The sequence below is a fragment of the Sinocyclocheilus anshuiensis genome, unplaced genomic scaffold (genome assembly GCF_001515605.1).
Source record: "Sinocyclocheilus anshuiensis isolate Anshui unplaced genomic scaffold, SAMN03320099.WGS_v1.1 scaffold1024, whole genome shotgun sequence".
Taxonomy (NCBI): domain Eukaryota; kingdom Metazoa; phylum Chordata; class Actinopteri; order Cypriniformes; family Cyprinidae; genus Sinocyclocheilus; species Sinocyclocheilus anshuiensis.
This window is the reverse complement of record NW_015552843.1, coordinates 2,380,084-2,394,975: the sequence shown is the minus strand read 5'-3', so window position 1 is coordinate 2,394,975 and position 14,892 is coordinate 2,380,084. Positions and strand designations below refer to the sequence as shown.

At 37.0% G+C, this 14,892-nt stretch overlaps 2 protein-coding genes across 2 annotated transcripts in view; both read left to right on the top strand.

The window, feature by feature from the left end:
• The window catches only part of LOC107668004 (phosphatidylinositol 3,4,5-trisphosphate-dependent Rac exchanger 1 protein-like), a 49,918-nt gene extending 39,449 nt beyond the window's left edge, over positions 1–10,469 (top strand). Inside the window, 10 exon segments of the mRNA XM_016459734.1 lie at positions 611–722; positions 1,651–1,868; positions 2,133–2,235; positions 3,463–3,606; positions 4,542–4,656; positions 4,870–4,930; positions 5,584–5,759; positions 6,072–6,174; positions 8,473–8,540; positions 8,656–10,469. Of these exon segments, the coding sequence (XP_016315220.1) occupies positions 611–722; positions 1,651–1,868; positions 2,133–2,235; positions 3,463–3,606; positions 4,542–4,656; positions 4,870–4,930; positions 5,584–5,759; positions 6,072–6,174; positions 8,473–8,540; positions 8,656–8,698 (1,143 nt within the window). The 3' untranslated portion in view covers positions 8,699–10,469.
• Positions 10,470–12,090: 1,621 nt separating this feature from the next.
• The window catches only part of LOC107668096 (potassium voltage-gated channel subfamily KQT member 2-like), a 32,509-nt gene continuing 29,707 nt past the window's right edge, over positions 12,091–14,892 (top strand). Inside the window, exon 1 of the mRNA XM_016459885.1 lies at positions 12,091–12,432. Within this exon, the coding sequence (XP_016315371.1) occupies positions 12,137–12,432 (296 nt within the window). The 5' untranslated portion in view covers positions 12,091–12,136. The remainder of the gene's footprint in view (positions 12,433–14,892) is intronic.

Here is a 14,892-nt window from a genome sequence, read left to right as displayed (position 1 = left end):
TTTAACACGTTTTATAGTGCACAAATCATCATCGTACATTATTTTAATGATGATTCATGCAATAAAATCTGCAGTAATAATAGCAAATAACAATTATTTTGAAAAATGTTACCATTGGAGTACGTCAAGATACCAATGGTGTTTTAGGAGTCCTTCAAAATGAACTTTAAACTTGTATTCAGATCTGGCTCCATTCTGTTATTAAATGCACATTTTAAAATCCTGTCCTACATTTTTTGTCTTAAGTATCCTAAAGGGCCATTCACACAGAAAGGGGCAGTGGAATAAAAAAAAAATCACAAGGTCTAGAGAGACTTTTTTTTTTCATTTAACTTGAGAGCCACTCTTTTAGAATAGCATGTTTGTACTGAAAAACTATGGAAAAGCAGTTGCCACATTATTTGTGGAATTAAAAAAGTTAACCTGGGAGGGGGGGCAAAAACCAATAATAGCTAAACAAAATAACTATTTTGTGAAATTAAACACTTTTAAAAAGTTGAACTTTAAGTTAAGATGGCGTTACATGCAGTGCAGTGGAAATGCAAAACACATGCTGTGTGAACAGCCCCTACACCAGTAAACTGGATTACAAAACCATTTCACGTTCAAGTTGTTCAGGCTATAATGTTCTGTATTATTGTGCATTGGGTTGTATTCATGTTTATTTGTAACTGTTGCAGATGGAAGGAGTCAACTCTTGTTGGCGTTGCTTAAATGCACTGGTAAGTTACTCTAGATTTGAACCTTTCCCTTGTTGAACTTGACCATTGTACTGTAGATCATTTCAAATAGCTATTGAAAGTCAACCCAGAATGTTTACATGGTCACGAACTTGCGTCATCATCTGTGTGAGACTTCAGAAAGGCAACTGCATTGTGTGTGATTTATCATCCCTACTACTGTTCTGGACTGAGCTGTATTTACAGACACCTCCATGTGCTGTGATACGGGAGTGTTTTATTGGAATTCTGTAGCAGGGAGTGTGTGCATATGTTTGTGTGCGTGCAGTCAAGCTGCAGTGGGGTGTGTCTGTTTGTGAGCTTCTGAGCGAGCAGTAGACACAGATAAAGTGAGAGTGGGTTTGTCCCATGGGGTCTGTGGTGGGAGACATATGGAAGCTGTTGAGCGTTTGCTTTGGAACCTGATCTAGGGCCCTTATCCCTACTGCTCCACGCAGACAGCAGCTCCAATCCCTGTTCCCACCCAGCGCTGCTGTGAAACCCACCATCTGCTTAAAGTATTACACAACATGGCTTATTTAAAAATATATATTAATAATTGTATTAAAGTTTCACAATATTGCTGTTTTTACTGTATTTTTGATAAAATAAATTCAGCCTTGATGAGCTCAAGAGGCTTCTTTCAAAAACATTAAAACATCTTGCCAACCCCAAACTTATGAGCAGTAGTGTATCTCTTCACCAGAGTACTGAATATGAATATACAATAATATTTATAATATTTTATATTATAATTTATATTATAGTTTAAACAAATGATTGGGTCTAAGACAAATATTTGTATTTGTCTGTATGATTTATTGACTCTTAAAAATGTGATACAAACATGTGGAAAAATAATTACAATATTTTCCATGCATAATGAATAAATGTGAGCGTACACTCACACATATCTACTCTTCTGTCCCAGACACAGAACTCCAGTTGCGGCGGGATGTCATATTCTGCCAGTCTCTGGTGGGGGCGCTGTGTGCATTGGCGGAGCAGCTTGTGAATGCGCTGAACCTGCGTTTCAACAATAACGGAGAGTATGAGGAGGACAGTAAAGAGGTCAGCCGGAAATGGCTGGAGCAGATCGCCACCATTGGAGTGCTCTTTGACTTCCAGTCAACACTTTCTCCACATGTGGTAAGACTACTAGACAGTACATCTTATCATAGCTGATTCAGTGACAGTCATGCCACAATGGCTCAGTGCTTTCTACTAATACACACAAGCATGATAATAAAGTTTTAGAAGTGAATCCTGAGACCATTAGGACTAAATACAGAATCAAGGCCATCATATCCTGGATTTTCCTGGATGTGTGCAGTATTATTTCAGTCATATACTCTCCTGCTTCAGCATGAAGATCTTGATTATTTTGGGCTCACAAACTGTTTACTTGAACAGAGAGAAGAGCGAATCATGCTGGAAGATACAAAAGCAGCACTGCAAGATCTGGAGAAAGTCACCGTGCTGTTCCGCCCAATGGAGAACGAGTGCCTCGTCCCAAGTATGACACCACACCACATATATTAACACAAACACATCGAGTAATAGCTTGTCAATCACAGTGCCAACAGAAAAATACATGTGTATGTATATGTGTATATGTATGTATATAAATCTTTGTTTTATTTGCAACTTCGAAAAATAATTTTTGCATTGTATCCTCCATCCTTGATTCTTCTCTCATGACCTCTTGTGAACATGCCAATGAGATATTTTAATGAATAATGAATTTTACTTCATTCATCGTATAGCTTCAAATGACTTTGAATATTGTACACAATTTGCACAGACCACTTTTATGATGCAGCCAGGATTTATTTATTATTTATATTTATTTATTTATTTATATGTATATTTATATTTATATTTATTTATACAGCGGGTAAAATAAGTATTGCACACGTCACCATTTCTAAAGGTGCTGTTGACATGAAATTTTCACCAGATGTCGGTAATAACCCAAGTAATCAATTGATGTATGTATATATGTATGTATATATTAGTGCTGTCAAACGATTAATCGCATCCAAAATAAAAGTTTTTGTTTACATAATATTAGTTAGAAATGGTATAAATATTTATTAAACATGTATGCTAAGTAAATTAAGGTTTTAAAATGCATGTTGTAAACCACTGAAACACCAGCAACAATGACCACAAATTCCTTTCCTTTATAAATAGTTAGATCCAGGGTCCCTCCCTTTCTCTGATAAAGCTGTGTGATTCCACTAAAAAGTGAAAGCCAAAACTCTCATCCTTATATAGCAGCACCCCCTTCCCCTCCTCACAAACATACACACACCCTCCAGATGTCCTCTTCAGGAATGCCAGCACAGTTAGTCGTGATAGGAGAACAGCTTTATCTGCCGTCTTCTGTTTTGGTTTGACTAAATCGGAGGGAGGATGCTCTGCTCTGTGGTTTGTTCCTGCCACAAAGGTGTTTTATTTACAAGGTCATCTCTGTGTTGTACAAATGTGAACAGCTTGGCTTTTTATCTTTTAAACATCTGTGAGGTTTTTGCCTTTACTCATCTCATCAGGCTAATTACAACCTAATTAACCTGACAAGTTTCCCAGTGTGACCTCATATAAAGAATACTGTATACAGTATGTACGGGTGCAGACTTTTCTTAAATTAAGTAGTGCAAAGGACAAAGATTGAAATTGTATAGAATTTTAAATATTCTCTCACTGTGACTCATGCATCCTTTAATGCACTTTTTTCCAGACACATCTGTGCATTACCAGGTGGAAGGCAGCCGGCAGGCCATCAGGGTGACAATGTTCTTGGACAGCTGTCATTTCAGTGAGCTGCCAACAAGACTGCAGAATGGAGGCTCTTTGAAGCTTCAATCAGTCCTCTTCACTAGAGGTGGGAGCAGACAAAAGAAACAAGATAAATGACTATTTCCATTCTACATGTGTTTCATTTGTAATTTACAGTTCTAAAACTTTGTGAGCTGCCTACAAAGGTTATATTTTAAGGCACTATAGGCTATTCAAAAAGGTAGCCTTCTTAATTATGCTGCCTCTTAAGATGCCAGGCATGCTTCTTTTGAGGAAACACCTATCCCAAAATGCAATGTGATAAGAATAAATCACATTGAGAAGTGTCTATTTATTTATTTTTAGTTTAGGTTTTTTTTTTTTACTTTTGTTTTTGTTATTTTGAATATGTCTATATCAGTTTTAGTTCTAGTTGTTTGTTGAGAAATTGTTCCTTGGCATCTAGCTGAAATAAAATTAGTTTATTTCAGGTGGTGTTTATTTCAAGTAACAAAAAAAAATTAATGGTTTAAAATTATTATTATTTTTTTTTTACTTAAAAATAATAACCCTAGTAATTACATTGAATTATTTTACTCGTTTTTTGTTTGTACTGTGTATTTTTATGCTTAGGGTTTTGTGCAACATGCAAGCCTGGTATCAGAAAACTATTGAAATCAATTGGGGTTCTTATGAAATATGAAAATGAGTGGTGTTCCAAATCTGTCACTTGTGAGGTTCAGCGACGTTTAGGGTTCTGCTTTATAAGAGGCATTTATGGCTCAAATCCAAATATTGCCCTGTTTTAAAACTTTTTAAATTCTAGACATTTAAGGGCAATGCCTACTCAGATGTCACAGTGTATAGAGAGAGTGTTAGATGTGTATCAGAATTAGTCATGGTCCTAATGTGCTCATTTAGAGCTAATTGAAGCCTCACGGTTTCCTTTATGAGTCGTGGTCTCCATCTAGTGGCATGTGGAGAGCACTACAGCACTGGGCCTAGCATGATATTGATCTGCATTTTCTTAATCTTTATCAGGGCTGGAGAAGCCAGAAGGTGTGTTGTCTCAGGATTTTGTTGCCATGGAAGAGTTTCAGCAGCGCACAAATGCTCTGTCACTGGAGAAGGTCAAAGGTTATTACCGCAAACTCAGGTATATTTGGCCATCATACAGAGTGACCTTTGCTAGATGTATTGATTGATTTTAATTTTGCTGCTAAACTATTTATATAAATGAATAACATAGTTTAAAAAGATAACTTTAAAAATATAAGTTAAACATCTCATTAAGTAAATTATGTAATATATTTTAGATTTAAATGGCAAAAAAGCGTTAATTGTTTATATAATGTCTTTCATTTTTTAGGGCTTTTTATCTGGAGAAATCAAATTCAGACTCAAATTCCACTGCAATGAAAATAGACCAGGTAACATCCTTACACACTAACATTCAATTGTTTGGTCAGTTGATTTTTTTATGTTTTTATTCAGCAAGGATGCATTAAATTGATCAATAGTAAAAGTAAAGACATTTACAATGTTACAAAAGATTTCTGTTTATAAATTCTATTCTTTTGAACTTTCTATTTATTAAGGAATCTTGAAGAAATATAACAGTTTCCACAAAAAAAATGTAACGTTGATATTGTTCAAAAATAATAATAAAAATACATGTTTCTTGAGCACCAAATCAGCATATAGAATGATTCATGAAGGATCATGTGACACTGAAGACTGGAATAATGGCTGTTGATAATTCAGCTTTGCCATTACAGGAATAAGTTACATTTTTAAATATATTAAAATAGAAAAGAGTTATTTTAAATTGTAATAATATTTCACAATATTACTCTTTTAACAATATTTTTGATCAAATAAATGCAGCCTTTGGGATCATAAGAGACTTCTTTTAAAAACAGAATTAGTAAACTTACAGACTGCAAACTTGTGTATGTTTTGGCACTGGGATTCCTGTACAGACCAAACGGAACACAATCAAAATGCAAAGAAATCAATGCGTAGAAAAAGTTTTCTTAAAGTTTAAAACCAAAAAGTTTAATTTCATCATTTTAATCTCCAGCTCCTCCGGCCGCTTAACACCTTGGATGACCTCTGTCGGCTCATGCAGAAGTATATGAATGTAAAACCCGGCTCTGCGGGTCAGCCCACTGGAGTCAGTGTTCTTGTGGTGTCCTCCGAACTCTGCAACCGGCTGGGAGCCTGTCACATCACCATGTGTGCCACTGGGATGCAGAGGTATCTGCAGTGAAATGTTGTTTTCATGTTGCTCTAGACCCAATAGTCAAGCGTGAATCCACAGATGGGAATAGAGTTTTATTGAGTGACGGCTCCAAACACACGCTTCTTATCTTTAAGCCTCTTACTACTGAAGTGGAGCCACAGTCAAGTTTCTACTGTAAACTATATTTTATTTTGACTTTGATTTATTTCTTGCTCAAATGTGCATCGAATCCAGGTGATTTGTATCCTAGGTTACTGCTACAGTGAGATAAATCTATAACAGATTGTCTAAACTGCCTCTTGATTAAGGTTTTTTTTTCTGTGTAGATGTACTCTGACTGTGTCACTGGAGCAGGCCGTTACTCTATCCAGAAACCACGGCCTCATGCCCCGCTGCCTAATGCAGACCATGGACATCATGCGCAAACAGGTACAGCTTATGACATATACCTCAAACTGCTCACCTTATGTCTTTAAATCTTACAAAATCAATCCTGTGGTTTGGTAGAAAATGTTCTACATCTATACCTGCTGCCAAATAGGCCACTCCAGACTAACTCTAAGTAAGTTAATTCTTTAAAAAAAAAAAAAGTTTTTTAATGAAGTGAGGCCAGATTTATTTTAAATGTTTTAAATAAAAGATTATTGTATATATTTGTTTTATGTACTTTTTTTGTATTTAAATTATATTTCACCCATTCCACATTAATGGCAAGAGATGAGGAATACAACTTAAAGGGGTCCTATTATGCTTTTTCACTTTTTTAATTTTAGTCAGTGTGTAGTGTGTATGTTTAGGCATAAAAAAAGATCTAGAAAGTTACAAATCTCAAAGTCCACTCCAAAGGGAGATATTTCGTTTTTAAAAAATCCCTTTTCAAGAACTACAATGAACGGCTCGTTTGGACTACAGCGTTGGTTTCCGGGCTTTGTGATATCACAAAGCGGCCCATTAGAATATCATTAAAAATAATTTCCGCCTACAGAAAATGAAATACAGTAAAAAGTTGTTACATGAGGGCCTCATTCTGGATATTTGAGGTGTAGTTTTTTCAGTGTGAATAAACTATTTATCCAGATTTGTACTGTATGGAATGAAGAAGCATGACTTACCGTGGATCACTGTATGCATGCCCAGTAGGTGGCCACTAAAATGCTTCTGTACACTTAAAGGACAACTTCACAGGTTTTCAAACCAGCTTTGTATGTTACCTGCTCTCAGATATCCATGTATTTGTCAGGAAAATCTGCCAGATGGTGCAAAACACTGACAGACTTTTGCTAACAAATAAACTGAGATATTTGGATGCATGTAACATAGAAATAGTACACATTGTTTATTTACATATACTCCTGACTTTATGACAATTAGGGGTTGAACAACTTCGGATTTTTTAAGTCGACTTTTATGTGATGATGACGTCATTAATGAACAAATAAGTCTGGAGCTGTGATAAACACCTTGTGCACAGCTATGGCATATGACACAGCGGTGCCCACGTGGCTATTGCTCCAACAGCTCATTTTTATCAGTTCTTTTGTCTTTGGGTCGCTATATTTCTCACAGATTTCTGCTCGTTCTAAATCAGATACAGATAAAGTAGCACACAGTAAAGTAGCACATATTATGAATGCATTAGTGTCGTCATGGCAGAGCATTGAAGTCGATTAGTCGGTGCAACCCCTAATGACAATAAAAAGTTAGTTAAAAATTGGTGATGTTTTCCCTTAAAACTGTAATGGTAATTATATACAGCAATTTTTATGTCAGTATGAAAAGATATGCGTTTAGAAGTAGTGCTGTCAAACGATTAATCGCGATTAATTGCATTCAAAATAGGTTTTTGCTAGAACAAAATGTTTGTTTACACAATATATGTGTGTGTACTGTGTATATTTATTTTGTATTCATAAAGACACACACATACACTATATATTTTGAAAATATTTACGTGTATTTACAGGTTTATATTTACATTCATATAATTTATATTATAAATATATTTAATATATAAATATAACATATTTTTCTTAAATATATACATGCATGTATGTGTGTGTATATATACATAATAAATATACTCAGTACACACACATATATTGTGTAAACAAAAACTTTTATTTTGGATGCGATTAATCACGATTAATCATTTGACAGTACTATTTAGAAGATATGTCTGAACTTTCTCTATTTGTTGAAATGTAAGCAATATCAAAAAGCTTTTGACTGGCATCAACTCCAGATGGTCTGACTCAAATTTGGTCACTTGGATGAAAACTATAGGAGTTTGAATAAAAAGATTAGCTTCATAAAAAAAAATTACAAAATCTAGTTTTGAGAGACTGACTCCAAAACTGGCAACATATATATTGAAACTCTGCCTAATCAGTGTGCTACATTTCACACCTTTTAGCATACGGTTCTATAGGTAGCCATATTATGCGAGAAGTAGAATAATAAGAAGAACCTTAACAGATACAATACGTGCCTACACACCTGCAGTGCTTGACATATGCTTGAATATATCAATAAATATGTGTGGGCAAGTAGTCTAAAGGATAAAAGAGTTGTTGGTAATTCAAGCAACAAACTAGTAATATACACTCAGAAACAGACGAAACCAAATATTCTGATGAAACTCTTTAGCATGTTTTAGAACATGAAGACTGACATTTATGCTATTCTGATAGTATTCCAACCATCAATAATAACTGTCTTTATTTATAGGGCACCAGAGTGGAGATTTCTGCCAAAAATCTCAGAGTAATGGACCAGATGCCACCGTGTGCTCCCAGGTATCACTGACTCTTGCTATTTAACTTTAAAAATGAAAAGTGATTATTCCTGGTTTGGCTTTGGAGTTGAATGAAACTTCTACAGTAACCAATCTCTTTTTAATCCTCATCACAGGCTCTTCAGGTTGTGTTTACCCCCCTCCGATGGAGATCTTTGAATGAGGTGATGTCTGTCTCTCAGACCTTCTAGATGCTGGGAGATATCAAGACTGGCTTATCATTTTGAGACCATGCCTCAACACATCTCAACTCCCGACCAGCCTCATCCAGAGAGGTCTGGCTGAGGTCAACACGACGAGGAATGAGAACTGTCCGACCACTTTTATCTCCTGCTCTGGCAGCTGAGAAAATCGCTAATGCTAACGATGCTAATCTTGGCTAGCAGTGTCTGCCCACATTGCTACATTGTTTGGTCTCCTAATGGATCTGGACTAGCATGTGAATGGCTAAATCTAACTGTAAAAGGTTGTATTATCTCTTCCTTTCGCCTCTGACTGCAATCTTGCGTCAGCAAGTAGGGTGGTTTGGTCTGGATGGCGACGTTAAGTTCAGATACGTGGTGATTATGTGCAATTACTGTAGCTTAGCATGCATGTGTCTGCACTGTGTCATGGGAGGTGGTGCCCTCAGATAGCTGTTGCGATTCTCTCACTCATATCAGGTATTATGAAAGTACAGAAATCATTCCAGCCTACATGGATCAGTTTCAAAATCGTCATTGTGTTTAAAATTCGCTTGATTCTGTTTAAAAGCACAATTTTATTGTGAAGTTCTATCAACGGCGCATTTTAAGAATAACAGGGAAACAGTTGGAGGCTATAAGCTTCTCAAACAATACAAAAACATAGGCCCGCATACAAAATACAAGATTTCACTGCAATCAGAATGTTGATATTGAAGGTTGAAACCATTATTGATCAACTGGGAGAAAAAAAATGGTGTATAGCACTTTTTAAAAATGAATCAGTACTGTGTTACAGTGCGTGACTGTCCTGGGGAGCTGCTTTGGGAGGCTGTTTGGAAAGGCACAATAAAAAATGCTTGTGTTCTTCAGTGTTTATTAAAAGTACTGTACATTTTAGAAGATAAAGAAACGCAAAGGTATCATGTGAAGAATCAATAGATATAGTAGGATTTTATTGAAGTTTTGTATTTAGGTAAATATATATGTATGTATCAGAGGGATAAGCATATTCTCTTTGGGAACAGCAGTGCTATAATTTAAAGAGTATTAATAATGTTAAATCATATAATATTGTACATCTTTCATTTTGTATACTTAGTGTATATTTGGATAGGAAACTTTATCGTGCTTTTACACAATGTGTTCGATATTTAATTTTCTAACTTCAGCTGTGTGGTCAGTAACCGAGAAGGCCTGGAAATTGAACAGTGATCCTGGATTAGTTAAGCTAGTATGTACACTAGTATGTGATGGCTTTTGTAACATGCGAAGTCTGCATTTCATTTTATATATATATATATATATATATAATTATACAGTATATGTTACCTTCAGTAGTCCTGACAGTTGACAGTATTTGCTCAAATTTGACACAATTTTAAGGACGCAAACAAAGATTTGAGTAAATAAGGTCACTTTAGTGACAATAATGCAACAAAGCATCGTGTCTTAATGAAATCTTAATGAGACGTTCATTGTGTTTGTATTGTAGCTTGTAACACGTCACTGTCTGTTACATATCAGCATGGAAGTTAGACGCAGCAACTTAAAACCAATGATAATATATTTTAAACAATACTTGAATTTATGCTAATAAATAGTGTTTTTTTTCCCCTCCTCGTATCTATCTAAATTGAAGCCTAGTGTTGGTAAAATGGCGATTTATTTTTAATTGGATTTTAAAATTGTATTTGGTCCTCAAAGCAAATTGTTTTTAAACTGGAAACAAGTGTTTTTAATCCACAGAATCTGTGCAGTGTCATTATTGTATGTTTTGAAGGTCCTTGTTGTTGCTTGTTATTATGCTTTATAACGTCCACATGAAACCTATCATTTCTGTATGATAGACCTAAATCTAGTAAAACCCAAAGACTTAGCATTAGCATGTTCCTATCTCTGTATATTAAAATCTCAGGTTTCTGCACCATCTCGGTCCATTATTGTGCGATTAGCTTCCCCTTTCAAAAGTTATGACTGAATAATTTAACATCACTAATCAGCCAGCTGGAACATGGTATGCTTGTATTCAAATGTGGATTTTTTCTTTTTTTTTTTTTTTTTTTTTAACTTTAAACTCATGTCCTGTTTTCAGTACTATCTTATGTTTATTATTGCCAAGTTTTAACTTCTTGCCTCAATTTCAAGTGTACTTTTTAGCTCAAAGAGCAAAAAAATATTCAATGGTGCTTACAAATCAAGCCTTTCTTTTGAGGGCCTTGTAGTTTCTTGGTCTTTACCTCTTATTTGTTTTTCCTTTCATTTCAAAATTTTCTTTATTTGACCAATTCTGTTGGTTTCTATTAATGAGAGCAGTTTAATCAAAACCTCACTGGTGGAGTGAAGGAGTAGATCTAATCTGCATCTGTAAATATTTAACTTTAGATTAATGTTTGACTGTGATGTCTCTGTCTTTATGCTGTCCTGAACTGTTAATGATAAATACATTAATTGACTCTTAAACTTACCTTGCTGGTAATGTAAGCTTGTATCCAGTTGTTTTTAACTCAGTGTTGAATTAAAAGCATTGTTTAAGCTCTCCTTTCTGAAGTAATGTAATATCTATATTCAGATCCTCCCAGAATGCACCTTCAGGTAAAACTAATGACCTGCAGTAAATCCAGGGGCCTGAAGCCTCAGAATTGTCTAATTAGGGATGTAAAACTGCCTTGTACCCTAAAGCGCAGTGTGTCACCCTGTCTGACAGGAGTAAACCATAGCTTTGTCTTTATGCTGTATTTAATGCATTGCTAATATCAAACAAATTAAAAGAGTATCTGTTTATAAATTACTATTGATCTGTCATTGTTAGAGATTAACAGCACCGAACAGAATACATAACTGTTATAGTATATATAAGTTATAGTATATATAAGTGGGCATACACTGTTTATTGCACTTTCAATTAAACCACGACTTTTGATTGGTCTGCCTTAATAACCATTTTCCCCCATTATAGACTGTCTAGTTGCACACCTGTGCAGAAATCAGCCCTTTTATGAGATTTTATAATGTTTTACTTAAGGTAAGCATCACCCTTTTTAACATGACACCAACCTGGATTAACCTACTGCTCGTCTCCATTGTGCTGTGTGAAGGCATTAAGATTTCAGCATTGCAAAGTTCTGTTTCCTTTTCTTCCATGAATGATTTAACTAGCTTTCTAATTATTTACTACTTGCAACAATTTGTTACATCAGCCCCTTCATCCAAAATCCGACAGCTGAAACATTAAATATAGAGGCTCATGCAGGAGCCGGAAGGCGTAAAGATAAAGGACTACCCATTGCAGTTTCGCCTTAGCGTTTCAATTGGCTTTTAGTACGAGACCACCGCACTACAGAACACACCCCGGTTCGGCAATGTCTGCCCACGACTACTTTATACACTCGTTTGGATCTGTCAAACTGTAAGGATGGTGAAAAAATCCGCCAACGGTGAAGTTTATCACCCTCCGGCAGGGGAGAAGAAACTGAAAGTCGGCTTTGTGGGACTGGACCCCGGGGCTGCGGAGACGAGCCGAGACGGGGCACTTCTTATCGGCGGTTCCGAGAGCACAAAACGGGGCAGCATCCTGTGCAGACCGAGGTCCAGCATCTCCAGGGGCAGGATCGCTCACAAAAGAAACGCGCGTTATCGCAGACTGCAAAATTTCCTTTACAATGCGCTGGAAAGACCCCGCGGCTGGGCGTTCATTTACCACGCTTATGTGTGAGTATGTGCTCCGTGATTTGCGTTTCTGCGTGGCGTGGGAATCACCCACATTTACCGACAGAGATGCTGCTGTGCTGCACCGCCCAGAATGCTGAAAGTTTGAGATGTTGTCGGCCGGCCTGCCTGCAGCTTTTGTCGCAGAGCGTCAGCCAAACAGTGGGAAAATATGTAAAAGTTTTGTCTGTGTAGCAAATGTCAATATTCATTCAGAGCCAGGCCGCCAAATGAGCTTTTCACAGCTGTGCATATTTCATAAACTGAGTCGTTGGAAAGTGTTCACAGATTATTACCGATGCATACTGTAGACTCAGCGCACAGGGTATAATTAGGCAGCGGTTTCAGCACCGGTCAGCTCCTGTAGTAGCCTACCGCGTCAGTGCGCTCGATCGTGTTTGCCGCGGCAACAAATCCGTGTTGCTTGCCAAGGGGGAAAACCGTGCCAGAGGTCCACGGCTACGCCGGTGGCATGCAAACGGGGGCGCCGCTGGGTTCTTTGCTGTGGCACAGCGGTGTAGGAACGATCTGGAAAGTGAGGGGACCCATTTTCAGACCTTCTTAGTCTGGTTTATGAATATTAATTGAGTGACGTAACTTTCGCGTAAATGATTGGCTGAAAGGCAGTTCATGATCCGAGCCTTGTCAAGGGTTGTTTATACAAGGCGAGTTTTTGCTTTCAAAATTAGCTAAACAACGAGAATAATGTTATATCGATAATTAAAAAAAAAATGTTTTAAGTGATTTTACATTGTCCTGGCGACTTAAACGTGGCGGTCATGGGCGAGACCATCAAAAAAGCGCATTTGTCTGTTTGCATCAGAACAGACAGACGCAAAAATGCCTTTTTTTACAATAAGTTTTTTTTTACAGTATGTCATGTGTATTATATTATGTCTACTGTTTATATCAGGGCTGTCCAAACTCGGTCCTGGAGGGCCGGTGTCCTGCAGAGTTTAGCTCCAATCCTAATTAAACACACCTGAACCAGCTAATCAAGCTCTTACTAGGCCATGGTTGTCACTATTTTGGGTCGGTTGTGTATAATGAGCCGGAAGTAAGTCTGAATCGGTTCGCGATTTAATCTAAATTATTCGAACTAGTGATGGGAAGTCCGGTTCTTTTTCGCGAACTGGTTCTTTCGGACAGTTCGTTTCAATGAATCGGTTCTTTTACGCCCTAACGTAATTCGCGATGACGTAATGATATCAAGTCTATCGTCCCGGGCACATTCAAATATAAGAAGTCAGTAATCATAACTTCAGTCAGTTAAAACATCATAATCATGATCTGAAAAGTTTACAATTAAGTTTTGCAACTAAGCACCCATACAGTAACAGGCAGTGATGGGCATTAAGTAGGATTTAAGTCTTGAAGATATAAAGTAAATAAATTAGTTGTCATCAGCGCAGAAACCATAATCCACTTACTATACATAATCCATTGCGATTTAGGCCTATTTGTTATTAAATAAATTTAGGTTTTGCCAGATTGCCCTTCATTCAAGTCTTCGGTTTACCCGTGCTCATAACATTAGCACAGAATCAGTTGTCCAAAAGAACCAGTTCGGTTCAGACGTGCTGTAGTGTCAGTCATAGGCAATCTGTTGAGAAGGGTCTGGCTGCAGCCTCGCACTTGCACTCTCAGGCTTGCACTCTCAGACACTTGCGCTTCCGCTAGCGACGTCACTTGCAGGCTTTATTTTTTATTTTGTTCTATTTTTTATTACTTTTTGTTTGAATCTCTCAACATTTTACAACAGTAGCCAGATGGTGAAGACAAGAAAAAAGAAACTAAATTACGAAGTCACTCGGACGTGTCCGAAAGAAACGGTTCTCGGTTCAGTGTACTGGTGATCCGAAAACCGATGCAATCGGTTCTTGACTCGAGAACGAGAACCTCCAGCAGTGGGCGTGTACACGTTCATTACCCTGCACGCTACACACATGCTGCTCTGCTCGTGTTCATCTTCAGTTCTCTCTTCACAGCAGTTCAGTCAGTGTACTGTCTGAGTAAATTAATTACTCCGGGATATTGGTTTATTTCGACTCGGAGGGAGTGTCAGCCACGTTAAAAAAAGTGAATAATTTAAGTAATTTGTGGATTAATGCATACTGGAGACGCGAACTGTTTCAAACGATTCAGGCCGATTTGGTGAACTGGTTCAACCGGTTCACTAAGAAGAACCGGTTAAATCGAACGATTCGTTCGCAAACCGGACATCACTAGCGCAGACATGCGGTTTCATTTACTACACATAGGCCTACTGAAGCTCGCAGTGTTTTCAGCCTCTGCCGCCTCAATATGAGTACATGAACACATAAACATAATCTCTAGAACCACTCTGAGTAACTTCATGAGCATTTTACTTATTTTGAGAAAACTATCATATCATATACAAAGAGACACCAATGTTTCAGGAGTTTAGTACACAGAATAGGACACATGCTTATTAGATAACCG